The sequence below is a fragment of the Callorhinchus milii genome, unplaced genomic scaffold (genome assembly GCF_018977255.1).
Source record: "Callorhinchus milii isolate IMCB2004 unplaced genomic scaffold, IMCB_Cmil_1.0 Scaffold1, whole genome shotgun sequence".
In the NCBI taxonomy this organism is placed as follows: domain Eukaryota; kingdom Metazoa; phylum Chordata; class Chondrichthyes; order Chimaeriformes; family Callorhinchidae; genus Callorhinchus; species Callorhinchus milii.
Window position 1 is genome coordinate 32,617,807 of NW_024704742.1, and position 15,151 is coordinate 32,632,957.

A 15,151-nucleotide genomic window follows, 5' to 3' on the forward strand; every position below is an offset into this window, starting at 1 on the left:
GTCAGGGTGAGGGGAGGGAAGGGAGGGATCGAGGAGGGGGTAGAGAGTCGAGAGGGGAGCTGAAGGCTCGGTCAAAGAGAAAGGTTTTGAGACCGGCCTTGAAGGAGGAAAGGGAGGAGGCGGCGAAGGCACTGGGGGATAGAGTTCCAGAGCCTAAGGGCTGAGAGGCTGAAGGCCCGACCACCGATGGTAGGGCGGTTGGGACGGGGGATGTGGAGCAGACCGGAGCCAGAGGAACGGAGGGTACAGGCAGGTAGGTAGGGGGAGAGTAGGTTGGAGAGGTAGGAGGGAGCAAGGCCGTGAATGGCCTTGTAGGTGAGGATGAGGATCTTGAAATCAATCCTCTGGGGGATGGGGAGCCAGTGGAGGCGAGCGAGGGTGGGAGTGATGTGGTCCCGAAGCCTGGTGCGGGACAGTACACGAGCTGCAGAGTTCTGAATGACCTGCAGCTTGTGGAGGGAGGTGGCGGGAAGGCCGACGAGGAGAGAGTTCCCATAGTCCAGCCTTGAGGTGACAAAGGCGTGGACCAGAGTTACAGCCGCGTGAGGGGTGAGGTAATGCCGTAATCTGGCGATGTTCCGGAGGTGATGGAAGGCGGTGCCAGTTGTGAGGGAGAAAGGACAGCTCAGGGTCGAACAAAACGCCGAGGTTCCTGACTGGCTTTGAGAGGTGGAGAGTGCAGCCTTGGATGCTGATGGTGTCAGCGCCTGAGGTGCGGAGGCGCTGACGTGAGCCAATCAGGAGGGCCTCGGTTTTTCACACGTTGAGCTGAAGAAAGTTGTCTCTCGTCCAGGACTCGATGTCGGACAGGCAGGCTGTCAGGTCATCGGTGGTCGTAAAGCAGGGCATTAGCTGAGATTGTGTCTCTCAACACAACTAAGAAGCCAACACCACGCTGAGAAATGCACAAGAGTAGCTCAGGGCATTTCGCCCTTGGCTTTTCCTCTCCATCCTGGAAAGAACCTGGCCTCCATTCCTCTCTCCCATTAATATGTCTCTTTGTGGCAATGCCTCCATACTGGGGATGGGCAGTGTGTGCTGCAGGGGTGCTTTAGGTAGTTAATGAGGGAGAAAGAGGACATGTTTGAAAAAAATATCCAATTCCTGCAATCATCCTCTGAGACAGGAGCTGGAGATTCCAGTGAATAACCATGGCACGAGCAATCTTGATTTGTGAGTTGTCTGACCACATACACCTGCTTGCAAATAAATAAATATCTATGACAACATAAAACCAGTCAAACAGATGTTAAGACTTTGCTTTACAGAATACAACAGATGCAAGCCTCAGTAGCCCATTCTTGATTATCCCTCAAACAGGCAAAGCTCCTCTATATTTATGCACTTTTGGGGATAGGAGTGAAAGAGAAAGAAAAATTCCTTTTATATCCTTCAGGCCTTATAATTTATCATGTTTTAAAATGATGGCATTCAGGAAGTGTTACCATTTATATTGAAATAAGTCTCTTGTATTATTTCCACTAGTATAAGACAATAAAGACAAGTGAAGAAAATAGCTTTGCGAGCTAGAGACCCAATGTAAATTGTATTAATTCACAACCAGACAAAAGCAGCAACTGTAAATCAAAAGCAGCTTTGCAATAGCCATTTAGGCACTTCCCCAAATCATGTCTAAACTGGATGCAGGGCCTACCTTAGCATCAACAGTGGCACTTATGAAATTGCAGAGGGGAAGAAAACACGCAATATAACTGGAATGTACTTGGAAGCACCACAAACCACTGAATAAAACACACTCACAATAATTAGAAAAAATATTACAATAATAAATAATATTGAAAGACAGCACAATGACTAGGTGCAGTGAAGGTGCACTGTGATCATGCGTGGTTATGAATTAAATCAAAATGAAAATTAAATCAGCAAACAATCATGGACACAGATTCCATCCCAGGATTTTTCCCATCACTAGGATCCCCATCTTAAGTGGTGCATGAAAGGGAGAATAAAACTAAGTGTTCTCCCATCCTTTCTTTGCTCCACTTCACCCATTACCAGAACCACTACCATTGCAGAGAAGATCACTGATTTGGGATGCTCTTGAAGAATGGTTTGAGATTGGTATTAAAGTGTCACTCTGACCAATCGCATGAAGCAGGCTAGCAAGACTGGAACGAGAGAGAAGACATGGAAAATGCAAAATAAATTTTAGAAATTGTTCTACATTTGTAAGTCAGCATGGTTCAGTTGGTAGCACTCTTGCCTCTGAGCCAGAAGGTTGTGGGTTCAAACCCACTGCACCTCAGTCCTGGGGGACAGGAGTCTGCCTATCCAGGTGGACCTTCAAGATCCCATGACACTATTCAAAAAGAGAAGGGAATTTATCCTGGTGTCCTGGCCAATACCTCAAGCTACTCCATGGCTATTTGAGGAACATTACTGTACTCAAATTCGCTGCCACATTCATCCACAAAATATACACCGTCACACCACATTGCAGTATATTCTGGGGGGTGCTTTGCAATGTCTCAATGATGGGAAAAGACACTATATCAAATGCAAGGATAATTATTATTATTCATTTTGGGGCAAAACAACGATCAGTCTTTTAAAAGGTTGCAGCAAGTGTGCTCCTTACAATAATATATTAACCTATCATAGCCTTGAAAATAATTAATTGAAATGGCACTGAGAATCAGGCAAGTCTTTTTATAATAAAATATTGAGCCATCTCCTTCCCTTCTCTAGACTTTCCATTTTATGCACTCTTCCATGTCAAGAGGAAATCAGCCCCTAGACATCTGCCAGCCTCGGATATACAGAAACTAGCTATGAGGAGGAGAGAACTCTCCAGCCATCAATCCATTACTGAGTTTGGGTAAGGACTTTTAGGGGAAAACAGCGACCTAGGATTCTATGGGTAAACCATTATGCTGCCCTTCAGGCTACTCAGATAAGACAGCTGTCAATACCCATTGACCTATGTCACCATAAGTTACTACCTTTAGGAAACGAGGGCAAGAGTAAGAGATGAAAATCCGAGAGAAGCAGAGCCATTGAACAAAAGCACCTCTATGTGAACGTAACACAAGAGTTAATTAAGTACTCAAATCTTATAATGCTTCCTTTTAAGACAGTATAAAACAATTTTGCAGGTATGGAAGAACCACCATAATCTTCAGTCCCGTAAAGCAGTGATGACTAGTTACTGCTAGGTTACACTGATGCAGCGCAGGGCTACTAAGGTTACATGTTGAACTCTAAATCACCAGCCTGTCACACCTTATTCTGATGGTAATTAAGATAAAAACAACAAAACTGACTGAAAGGGAAAATGTTCCAATCCAACTTTGACCTAAAGTATGCATCATAACCTAAAGCAAATTGGTCTAGGCTAAGCACTTCATTATCCAAGGTAATTATGTCGTTTGCAAGCTTTAGATGCTGGAGCCCCTGTATTTTAACATCAAACTTTCACACACAAATAAATGTAACAGTAGCTACTTTGGGTTATATTTACATTTGCACAACACTAAGCAAGGCTTTATTTTACTTCAAAGAAATGAGCAATGTTAAAATAATTTGCCGTTCTAATGAGACACATTTTCGCTTTAGTGTCACTTGCCAAAAAAATACCCACAACTTTTTCATTCAAGCTTTATATCCAGAAGCATAGCTAACACTCTCTACTTAGTTACTGTATGTATGCACCAACTTCATGATAATTTAATAAGTTTTATTTGGGGCATCCAAACGCGAACATTTTTTAAAATCAACATTATTTAGCTTCTAATGTTTGATAACAAAAATCCACTAATCATAACCAAATCCAACTATGTGCCGTACATGAAGCAGAACATTGTCCTTCAAACAAAGTCTGAATAGGATGTACATTAAGTGTGCCAAATCTAATTTTGAAAAATGCTTTATTTAATACAAAAATTGTGCTTAGCCATGAAACCAAAACATATTTAACCCTGTGATTCAATGGTGGAATAGATTAAAGGGTCTTGAATGAAGAAAAATTTCATTGCTAACATTTGTGCTTGATCACTCAGCCCTGCATGGTTTTTACAGTGAAAATTGTACTGTTTTGCTTTAGTCTGATTAAAATTGGAAGTCTTTTGAGTGCCTGCACTGTTTTCCAAGTGAAAATTCCAAGTGAGTCTTTTTCTAGATGCTCTTCGCAAATAAATACTTGAAAATTGATTCAGAACTAAGATTGCCCGGGCAACTAATTTTTAAGTAATACAGGGCTGCCTGTCTGAATAGGAAGATATAAGTGTTGCATCACTTTGTACAGCAGAATCAACTCATGTTAAGAATAACATTGTCATGGGAATTCAGAAAACTGTCCATGTTCATTGAAAAGGGAAACAATTTTCACTGTAAACAAAAAAGTCTTCAAGGCCAGTTACTGGGATTGCACAGCATATCCCCAAATAGTTTATTTAATTTTTCAGCTCTGCAAATCGAGAGATCTGAAGATCGCGTTGGATTGGACCATGCGGTGGAGCAGCACTCTGGATGTCCAATCTGTCAAGGAAAGATTGTGAGCGCTTCCCACATAGTGTTGGGTTTCTAATTTAATTTAAGTTGTCAAGCGAAGGCATAGTAGCGGCAAGGAGGGTCCTCTGAGAAGGAAGAGGAAACGTTTGGAGGGCAGGTCACCATGGGTTATGTATGTCGCTTCAATCTCTCAGCATCCAGTCAGAATGGATTGCCAATGGGGGCGGCTGGCTGTCTGCCCTCTCATGTCTGGGTATCATGTGGGAAAGACCACACTTGAGCAAATACAAATTAAACACTTTCCTAATAGTAAGCAAACCAAATGATGCTAACCCTAGCCATTAAGTATCAAAAGTTGCTGTAGTCATATTTACGCTTAGAATTATTAAAAATAATCTTTCATTTAATTTGTTTATTTTACTAACATTTCAGATGTGGGATGAATAGAAATAGCACTCTCGCCTCGGAGTAAGAAGTCTGTGGCTTGAAGGCCCACGACTAAGATAACACTCCAATATAGTGCTGGGGAGTGTAGCATTGTTGGAGGTGCCATTCTGCAGAACAGATATTAAACCGAGATCCATCTGCCTGTTCAGATCCCATGGGACTATTTGAAAAGAGAAGGAAGTTTCTACCGATGTCCTGGTCAACAATCAATACCCAAAAAATTGTCACTCACTTGTGGGACACTACTGTGCACAATTGGCTGTCACATGTTGTCTATAAAATACAATCAATCCACTGAACAGTATATCCTGTGAAGCGCTTTGAGACATCTCAATGACGTGACAAGGCACTATTTCAAATGCAACGATTATTATAAAATATTATTATTACTACTACAACAATTTCCCCCAAAGTATTTCCCCAAAGTATTAGATCAGTGGTTAGAGCACTCGCCTCGCAAGCGAGAGACCCGAGTTCGATTCCCAGCAGGGCGAAATGTTGGGCAAGTTTCCTTACTCCACACACCTCTGTTTACCTAGCAGTAAGTAATAACCCGGTTGTTAGTCGATTGGCGGATCGCTTTTTCGGGGATAATAATCCTTAAAAAAAAATTGAGCACTCAATCCACAACTGTGGATAATAATAATAATAGAATCCTTGCATTTGATATAATGCCTTATCACGTCTTCGAGACGTCTCAAAGCGCTTCATAGAATAGACAGTAAAGTGAATTGACTGTATATTTTGTGGACGAAATGTGGCAGCCAATTGCACACAACAGTGTCCCACAAATAGTAGTGGATTGAAGTGACCAACTTATTATTATTATTTTGAGGGAATTATTATCCCCGGAAAAGCGATCCACCAATCCTCTAACAACCCTGTTCCTACTTACTACTAGGTAAACAGAGACGTGTGGAGTAAGTAAACTTGCCCGACATTCTGCCCTGCCGGGAATCGAAGCCAGGTCCCTCGCTAGTGAGACGAACGCTCTCCCACTCAGTTACAGGACTCCACAAATAAACAGTCAATTCACTTTACAATATATTCTGTGAAGTGTTTGAGACATCTAGAAGATGTGAAAAGTGCTATATCAATTGCAAGAATTGTTATTATTATTATCTCACTTATCTAGCTGTAAGCTCTCCTGGTTAACAAGAGGAAGCAATGCACTCTGTTGGAAGACACGGAATAATAGTCAGATTGAAATTTAACAATTTTACTTTATAGATGTAAAGCATTCATGTAGTCAGGAGGTTCGGAGTACAAGGGGAGACCCAAGAGAGGAGCTCAGTGATCATCTCATTTCAGAAGCACAAGTGACATTTACCAAATGAATTCCACACCACGGAAATAGTCATGATCGGTATAAGAACTTCAGGAGAATTAAGTTGCTGGAAACTATTTTAGATCAGGTTTGACATTCGTCCTTCTCACGTGTTTATATTAGCTGAGACAAGAGATTTGTAAATCTCTGCACTCCCAATCTTTAATCTCCTTACAGTATAGCTGCTGAGCCCACAGCCGCCACAGACAGCTATGTGAGTGGAACGTAAAAGAACATTTCCTTGCTGTTCTTTTTTTTAAATACAGTTTCACGATGTGGCTCTGTACTAAACTGAAGAGTAATTTCCTGCTCATTACCATTTACTTTGGCTGACACACACATCAGAGTCAATAGCAAAGAAACAAACGCTCCCCTGCAATTGACTGCTATCAAATGTGTGTCTTTGACCCTGCAGGATTCTTTCCATCACATAGATGGATGTGATGGGAGGGGGAGGTGTCATCATTTAACTGGGTTTGGGATTTCTTGCTGGGATTTCTAATGCTCATTCCGGTAACACAGTTTAGATGCTTAATTGTTTCCATGCAGCTCAGCTCTTGCAAAGACAAGATTTACTGAAAAGACCATTTGTCAGCTCAGTACTCGTACAGATCAGCTGTTAAATCTCCTTGGCCCCCTTGATGGCTACCATATTGCAACCCAAACCAATCATCGTTTAAATTGTTTAGGGTACAGGATTGCCCGTCACCACACACAGTGTGGAACTGCAGAAGGAAGCTGAACCTGTAGGCAGGATCTGGTATTAGATGGGATCACGGCCTTGAGCAAGAGGTTGGGGGAAGACGGCAAGGTGGGGGGGAGGGGAAGAAACCGGTTTCTCATGCTCTAACAAATACCAGCAACATTTCTATCAGTGGAATCCAACAGCAGCAATAAAATATCTGGTGAGGTCAATGAATTAACTGGCCACCTTACAGCTACTTCTCCTCAGGGTCTGTGACTGGCTGAGTTATGCAGCAAACATGCGTGTACAATTAAATCAAAGCTGCCTCCAAACACGCAACACCAGTAAGACCTTTTCATCAAAAAAAATCCGACATTTTGGATCAAGTAAATTGCATAAGGTAATGTGAGATAAATTAACTATAATTAATTTAAGAAACTTATTCCTCACTCAGTTTTAAAAAAAAGTGTTTTTCTGGGAGGCTTTGAGCATCTTTAAAATTCATATTTCTTTTTGGGTTCTTATGCAAAACACTACAATATCGCCTGAGAAAGAGGGCCCAAGAGATTATTCAGAACTCTGCAACTCGTGTCCTCTCCCGCATCAAGCTTCCGCGAACCGATCAACCCCATCCCTGCCTGGCTTCACTGGCTCCCCATCCCTCAGATAATCGAGATCAAAAGCCTCGTTCTCATCTTCAGAGCCCTCCATGGTCTTGCTCCCCCCTACCTCTGAGACCTCCTAATCCCATATCAGCCTGCTCCAGGTCCCCCGTACTTCACGCCCCACTAGTGGCGGTCGGGCATTCAGCATCTCTTTCCCTCCCATTCTGGAACTCTATCCCACAATCCCTCCGCCTCACTGTCTCTCTTGCCTCCTTCAAATCCCTTCCTCTTTCACAGTGCCTTCAGCTAGCCTCAAGCCCCCAACCCTCTCTCTCTCTCTTCTTCTCTTGTGCCTGGCTTACCTACAATCTACTGAGACAACATCACCTATGAAGCAGTGCTGTACTGAAGGTAATCTGTACAAGCACACGGTTAGGAATTTAAATCACACTTTGGGCAAAGCTTATGGCACACAGATACACATCAGGGATATAATTGTTCCAAACAAAATGAAAATAAATTTTTTCATTGAAATTCATAATTGAGATTTTGAACGTTGTCAGTAAATGTGCAAGAACAGGTCCAAGAGGATCTGATCAATAAAGCGGAAAGAACCTTGCAGCATTAAGATGATGAATCACAGTTATTGAAGAGGTTACAAGTGGCAGAGGTCAACAGTGGTGCAACTTGACCTGGTTACAGGAGGTCCCCTGGGAAAAGGTATGTGAATTGTGAGGGCAGAGGGCTCAAACACCGCCAGGGTGAAAGGGGAAACTAAGATTGTTGTTACCTTCAGTGGGATTGACAGCTACCGGCAGGCTGCTCCAGTCCAAGCTCCATGAGGGACATGGGTGTGGAGTGAACTTCGCTGAAATCCCATTCTCCTGTTTTAGATTGAAGAACTTAATTAGTTTTTCCTCTGACCCAGGGATTTCACTTTTCATTTTCGTTGCCTCCGTTAGACCTTGTAGTTACAGATCCCTCTGGGAAAGTGCTAAAACATCATCTCAATTCAATTGGGGGTTGCAAATCCAATCGCAGCATTCCTGCTAGTAACACTGTTTAAATTAGGTTCTCTCATCAATACAAGGTGAATTGAGTCCTGTAGAGTAGTTGTTAGAGCACTCGCCTCGCAAGCGAGAGGACTCGGGTTCAATTCCTGGGCAGGCCGAAAACATAGGCGGTTTCCTTACTCCACACGCCTCTGATTACCAGCAGTAAGTAGGAACCCAGTTGTTCGTCGATTGGCAGATTGCTGTTCTGGGCGTAATACTTCCTTCAAACTTTTTTTTAAACATAATAATTTAGTCGCTCAATCCACGATTGCTTGTGGGACACTGCTGTGCTTGAAACCTCAAGAGGCTGCTGAGAAAGCTAAGGAGGGAGCCACCACAGCAGAGATTGGTAAGTGTCTTCCTAATTCGTTTGCACATTGCATCAAAATCAACTTGGTGTAACCAAATCAAAGAGTACAGAATCTGTATCAAATTAATTATTTCATACAGTAGCATCTGTCTAATATAAATGCTTTTTGGGTGTGTCTGATGTGGTTCTGCAAGTGGTGAGGGACGCTCTGAATTTAATGCGTCGAGTCTCACCGCAGACAAACTTGAAGCGTCTAGAGTAGAAATCAAAACAGAGACACAATCTTCACCCAGAAATAGGAATACACAGCGCAAGTAGCACTACTGGAGGCACCCACCCAAAACACATTTAATAATAATAATAGTATTATTGCGTTTCATATAGTGCCTTATTACGTCTTCGAGACGTCTCAAAGCGCTTCACAGAATACACTATAAAGAATTTTGTGAGCGATATGCGGCAGTCAATTGCGCACAGCAGTGTCCCACAAACAATCATGGATTGAGTGACCAAATTATTATTATTATTTTTCTGAAGGGATTATTACCCCTGGAAGGTGATCCAACAATTGATTAACAACCAGGTTCCTACTTACTGCTAGGTAAACAGAAAAGTGTGGAGTAAGGAAACTTGCCTACAGTTTCGCCCTGCCTGGGAATCGAACACGGTTCTTCTTGCTTGTGAGGCGAGTGCTGTAACCATACGCTACAGGTCTTTTATCTACATCAGAAGCACATTGTGCACACACGTGGCACTGGGGTGGAAGTGGGGTGGGAAGTGGGAGTACATATTCAAATCAAATGCATTCCTGCATTTATAGAGAAACACAACCATCTTGTTCAGATTCAGAATTCCATGGATCTCAGCACTGACCTAAGCAATGCTGCACTACAGATTGGCTGCAATCCATTTCTCTACGAAGTGTCAACTGACAGTGATTGGAATCAAATGTGTGTATCAAGCAACAAAGTGCAAGACAGCAAATGATTCAGATTGAGCTAATGGCAGGAACCAATGCTCCAGACAACTCTGTTAAAAAAAAACATATGGTGAGGGGCTTCATAGGGTGAAACACTGAAGCACATACTGGGGTGTGGGTCTTTGCCCAGTGCTCTGAATGCCAAGAGCTTTTCATATTTTAAAAAAAAAGAATAACTTGGTCACTTAAAGCACGACTGCTTGTGGGACGCTGCTGTGAACAATTGGCTGCTGTGTTTTTCCGACAAAATATACAGTCAATTAACTTTACAGTATATTCTGTGAAGTGCTTTGAGACATCTCAAAGATATAAGGCATTATATAAAATTCAAGGATTATTATTATTACTCTTGGCATTCAGAGCACTAGGCAAAAGCAACATTAAGTCGACACCAGCCTACAGCCTTCATAATGGTTTAATTAAACTGCGCCAGTGTGTGTCCAGTAAACCTCGGAAGAAAATAAGAAAGATCTGCTACCGTCACTTTGGCGAGCCTTGTTCAGAAAAAACAGTACATAAAATTTTATCAAAGAAAAAAATCACTCTATGGGTAAAGAAGAATATGTGTCTCATACCTCAAAACGCATTTGTATCAATATCAGCCAGTCACTGGCAACTACTATTGCACTGTTTGAAAAGGAAAGGGAGTTTCTCCCAATATCCTGACCAACAATCTCCCAAATAAATATGGTCATTCATTTTTGGGCTTTGTTGTGGAACTTTGTTGTGCACAAACTGGCTTCTGCATCCACCTACAAAATACAGTCACTACACATTACAGTAAAATCCTGTGAAGGGTTTACAATAAAATCCAATTTTACATTTATATAGAGCCTTTCAATTGGGAGGATGTCATCAAGGCGCTTTGAGACATCCTTCCATCCAATGTGAAAGGACCTATATCAAATGCAAAGATTATCATCACAATATTACACAATCAGTTGTCGGACTGATCACAAAAAAAACTTTCAGTCTCAACACAATATATGAAACGTAACAGCAAGAGTCTCTTAAAAAGGCACAAAATGTAATTACTTCTAGTTTGCTCATGGTGGGTCTCGGGCCACCTCGGAAATGGAGGTCGTCGCTCCCTGGCTCGCAGTCCATGGAATCGCTGGAGCTTGGCAACCGTACGCCCGAGGACGACATAGGACCCGTCGGGATGTTGAGAAAGTGTATCTCGCAGCTGGCTGCCGCTCTCTTCACTCCAGGTATTTCCTGAACTCGCTGGTACCAATGGGACAGCAAAGGCAGAGAAGACAGGACCTCATCTCGACGATCTCCAAGAGCAACCTGATCGGCAGAAATTCAGAAAAGACATTTCAATTTGCTAAATTGGGGCTTTTAGAGACTAAATCGCTGCCTTCAGATTTCTGCAATCAATTCATTACCAGGCTGAACATTTTTGTAATCTGCTATTACTTCTGTCTCTGTCATTAAGGGAGCAGTCATGCATGCAATGACCCAGCCACAAAAAATGGGTAAAATCAAACAAGGATTGAATTGGAAAATACACATTTTGTATGTTTTCGTGGCAGCTAGCTGTTTCCTCAACTGTTATTATTAATAATAATAATTCTTGCATTTGATATAGCGCCTTCTCACATCTTCGAGACGTCACAAAGCCCTTCACGGGATATACTGCAAAGCGAATTGACTGTATATTTTGTTCCCCAGTTGCAGCAAAGCTACACAAGAGAAAACTATTTTTAAATTCAAATCAGCAAAAGACTCAAGAGGTATCTAAACAAGGCCCTTAGAAACTCAAACATGAAGGGATAGTACAGGTCAAAAAATGTTTAAGTAACCCATCAGCAGTACTGAAAACAGTCACAAAACATAAGAGCGGAAACCTTACATCTTACAAAATTGTTTTGCATGTGGTACAATCGGATTTGAGCCACAATTTTTATATAATAATCCTTGCTTTTCATATAATGACTACACAACAGAAGGATATCTTAAAGCACTTCATAGAATTTACTGTAAAATGTAGTGTCTGTGTATTTTGTAGCAAACCCAGCAGCCAATTTGCACACAGCAAACAGCCATCAAGCAAATAACCAATTTTACTTTATCTTTTATCTTACATATTGTCCAAAAAAAACCGGGAGGAATGTCCTTTTTTAAAATTATGCCCTGAGATCTTTACTGTCCTTCTGAACAAGCAGAATCCCACACCACAACTGGAACGTACAGATTAAGCTAACACTGTAGAGCAGAACCAAAACAGAAAGTACTCTCAGAGGTACCATCCGTCAGATGATAAATAAAGCCCATTTCCTCCTTTGATGTCATGATACTATTTCAAAGAGGACCCAGGCAATATCTGGGTGTCCCAGCCAAAATTCTTGCCTTATCTAAATTCACTAAAAAACAGATTCATTGGACATTCAACTCACTGCTGTTTCTAACTATTTGCTGGTGCACATTCGCAGGATATTTTCCTGTTGCGCAGCCAATACATTTCAAAAGAAACTGGCAGTGTTAAGCTCTTTAGAGACATTTTGACACTATAAGGCACCGTGTCAAATGCAAGCATGATTTTTTTTTAAGCAGGCTATGGAAATTCAATTATTTCTACTTTTTTTTTGCAGATCCTAATTACACTGCGTGAAAACGTGGGGAGAACAAGAATTATCCAGGAGAGGAACCTGCAGTGATGCTTATTATTATTAATTTAGTATAGTTAATAATAATAATAATAATTTTTATAAAAATCCTTGCATTTGGTATAGCATCTTATCATGTCACCGAGACGTCTCAAGGCGCTTCACAGGGTATACTGTAAAGTGGATTGACTGTGTATTTTGGGGACGAAATGCGGCAGCCAGTTGTGCACAGCAGTGTCTCACAAACAGCCATGGATTGCTTTCCACTAAAGCAGGTGCAGAATAACAGTAATACCAGGGAGTGGAGAAGGCTAGATACAGTGAGGAATTTCTGTAGGAGGATAATCCAATTATTCCTCACATTCTTTCTTATTTTTCAGCTTTTGTTTGCTCTGACAGCTGTAATTTCTCCCCTAAAAGCACCCACCGTCCTAGAGCCACAAAAAACCCTTTTCACATTTACAAACGGTTCACACTGGCACTTAATTCAGAAGTTAAATCTTTGCTTTTACTCCGAAATTACTTTCATGCAAATGTGTGGCCTTTTTATTTCTCTCTAAATAATAATGTGGTAAAGCAACACGATACGTATAGAAGCAAATCTGTCAGGTTCAGGGCTTTCACACAGAAAACGTAAGTGAGCAATCGCTTATGCAGACAGGGCGCAGTAACATTTATGTTGGCTAGTTAATAATAGCTATAATAATAATATTTAACATAGATCCTTATCACGTCATCAAAATGCCTCAAAGCGCTTCACAGGATATACTGTAAAGTGGACTGACAGTGTAATGTTGTGGGAGAAACACAGCTGTCAGTTTGCGCACAGCAATGTCACACAAACAGCCATGGAGTGAGTGATCCTATGAATTCATTGTAGACAATATGTCTCCCCAACCTGGACCCATGAGCCAGAGTATTAATACATTGCATCTCAAACTGAGAGCGCACAGCCTCAGGACAACAGATACCCCAAAACAAGGCCTACAGCATGAGAAGTACCTCAAAAACAGAGCGCGCAGAGCCTGAGGACAACCGAGGCACTAGAGTACCTGAATACTGCAAAATGATTGCAATGGATTGGAAGCATCATTGCAGGGCCTCATGTCTTTTCTCATAAGAATTTCAGGGAACAGCTGTGCTGTCACAAACCCACGGGGTAAGCCACGAACCTCAGTCGGCACCAAACTGATTTTCCAAAGGACAGTTTCGCCCACAAAATATACAGTCAATTCACTTTACAGTATATTCTGTGAAGCGCTTTGAGACGTCTCAAAGACATGATAAGGCGCTATATCAAATGCAAGGATCATTATTATTATTATCAGAAAAAGACATCTCAGCCCAAATGACGTATCACAAGTGCAGAACAACTTCAGGAAAGTAATTCGCTGCACAGACACAACAGTGTAAACTTGATATCAGATACATTAAACCTTTTAAGCCATCAGGTCAGTCATTCTCTGCTTGGCTTACATTATAACAATCAGTGCAGAATGCAAGTATGCTGCATTCATCCACGACGACGACAACAACTTGCGTTTATATAGGGCCCTTTAATGCGGGGCAGCATCAAACATCACGGAGAAGGCAAAGCACACCATAGTTTCAAACAAGTCACAAATATTCAAGCCTTTCGCAGACAAAGCCTTGCATTATACATCACTGTATTTAAAATAAAAAATGACAAGCAGCCCAGGTAAATTAAACTGCGGTATCTCCAGATGCCATTCATAACCGGCCTGTTTTACCAGCAGATGGTGAAACATTCCATTCTGAGAGATTTACAAAGATTTACAAAGACTGTACAGCACTCGGCCCAACCAGTCTGTGCCGGTGTTTATATTCCACACGAGTCTCCACCCATCCTTACTCCCTCCCATACCCTTCTGTCCCCCTCTCCTCATATGAAGGTCTAGCTTCCTCTTGAATGAGTCTATACTATCTGATTTAAATTAAGCATTACAATTCTGAAAAACAACTCAACTGTGAAATGTTTGCAGAGAAAAAAAATCTTTGGAAGAAAACCCTTAATTTGCAACTTGACTCAATGGTCGCTCCCTCTACAAAACACAGTTAGAAATTAGTTTCTTGGTTTAGCTGTAACCTAGTTGTAAACATGGTAGTGGAAAAAAAATCAAACGTGGGCAGGCAACAGACATTGCTGCGCACAAATTGGCTGCCAAATAAGCTCTCACTCTCCACTTCACAGTGAATTCTGTAAAGTGTTTTCCCACACACCCAACATGAAAGGATTTATTATTAATTATTATTAATGATAATAATGACTCTCTGAAGCGCTTCATGGGATATACTGTAAAGCAGGGGTCTCCAAACAGTCGATTGCTGCTTGGTGGCGTCTTGTGAATAAAAACAAGGAGGAGGGATATTTACTGCAGTTTAAACAAAAATGTTTATATTTTTATTTCCAGATGCATGAAATACTTTGTGCGTCTGGCTTCGTTTTCAATTGGGCTCAATATTTACTCAGATCTATCGCTTGATCATGCTCGATAGTGCCACCTTGCGATGATCGACCAGTTGAAGACCCCTACTGTAAAGTGACTGTGTATTTTGTAGGTAAACACGGCAGCCAATTTCCACACATCAATGTCTCACAAACAGCCATGAAGTGAATGACCAATTTTATTTTATTATGAT

General features: G+C 41.5%; 1 protein-coding gene across 1 annotated transcript in view; it reads right to left on the reverse strand.

The window, feature by feature from the left end:
* The window catches only part of LOC121849977 (glutathione S-transferase C-terminal domain-containing protein-like), a 77,010-nt gene that overhangs the window by 54,543 nt on the left and 7,316 nt on the right, over nucleotides 1–15,151 (reverse strand). The window contains exons 4-5 of the mRNA XM_042339677.1: nucleotides 10,914–11,171; nucleotides 8,325–8,418 (exon numbers count right to left, since the gene is read on the reverse strand). Coding sequence (XP_042195611.1) covers nucleotides 8,325–8,418; nucleotides 10,914–11,171 — 352 coding nt within the window. The remainder of the gene's footprint in view (nucleotides 1–8,324; nucleotides 8,419–10,913; nucleotides 11,172–15,151) is intronic.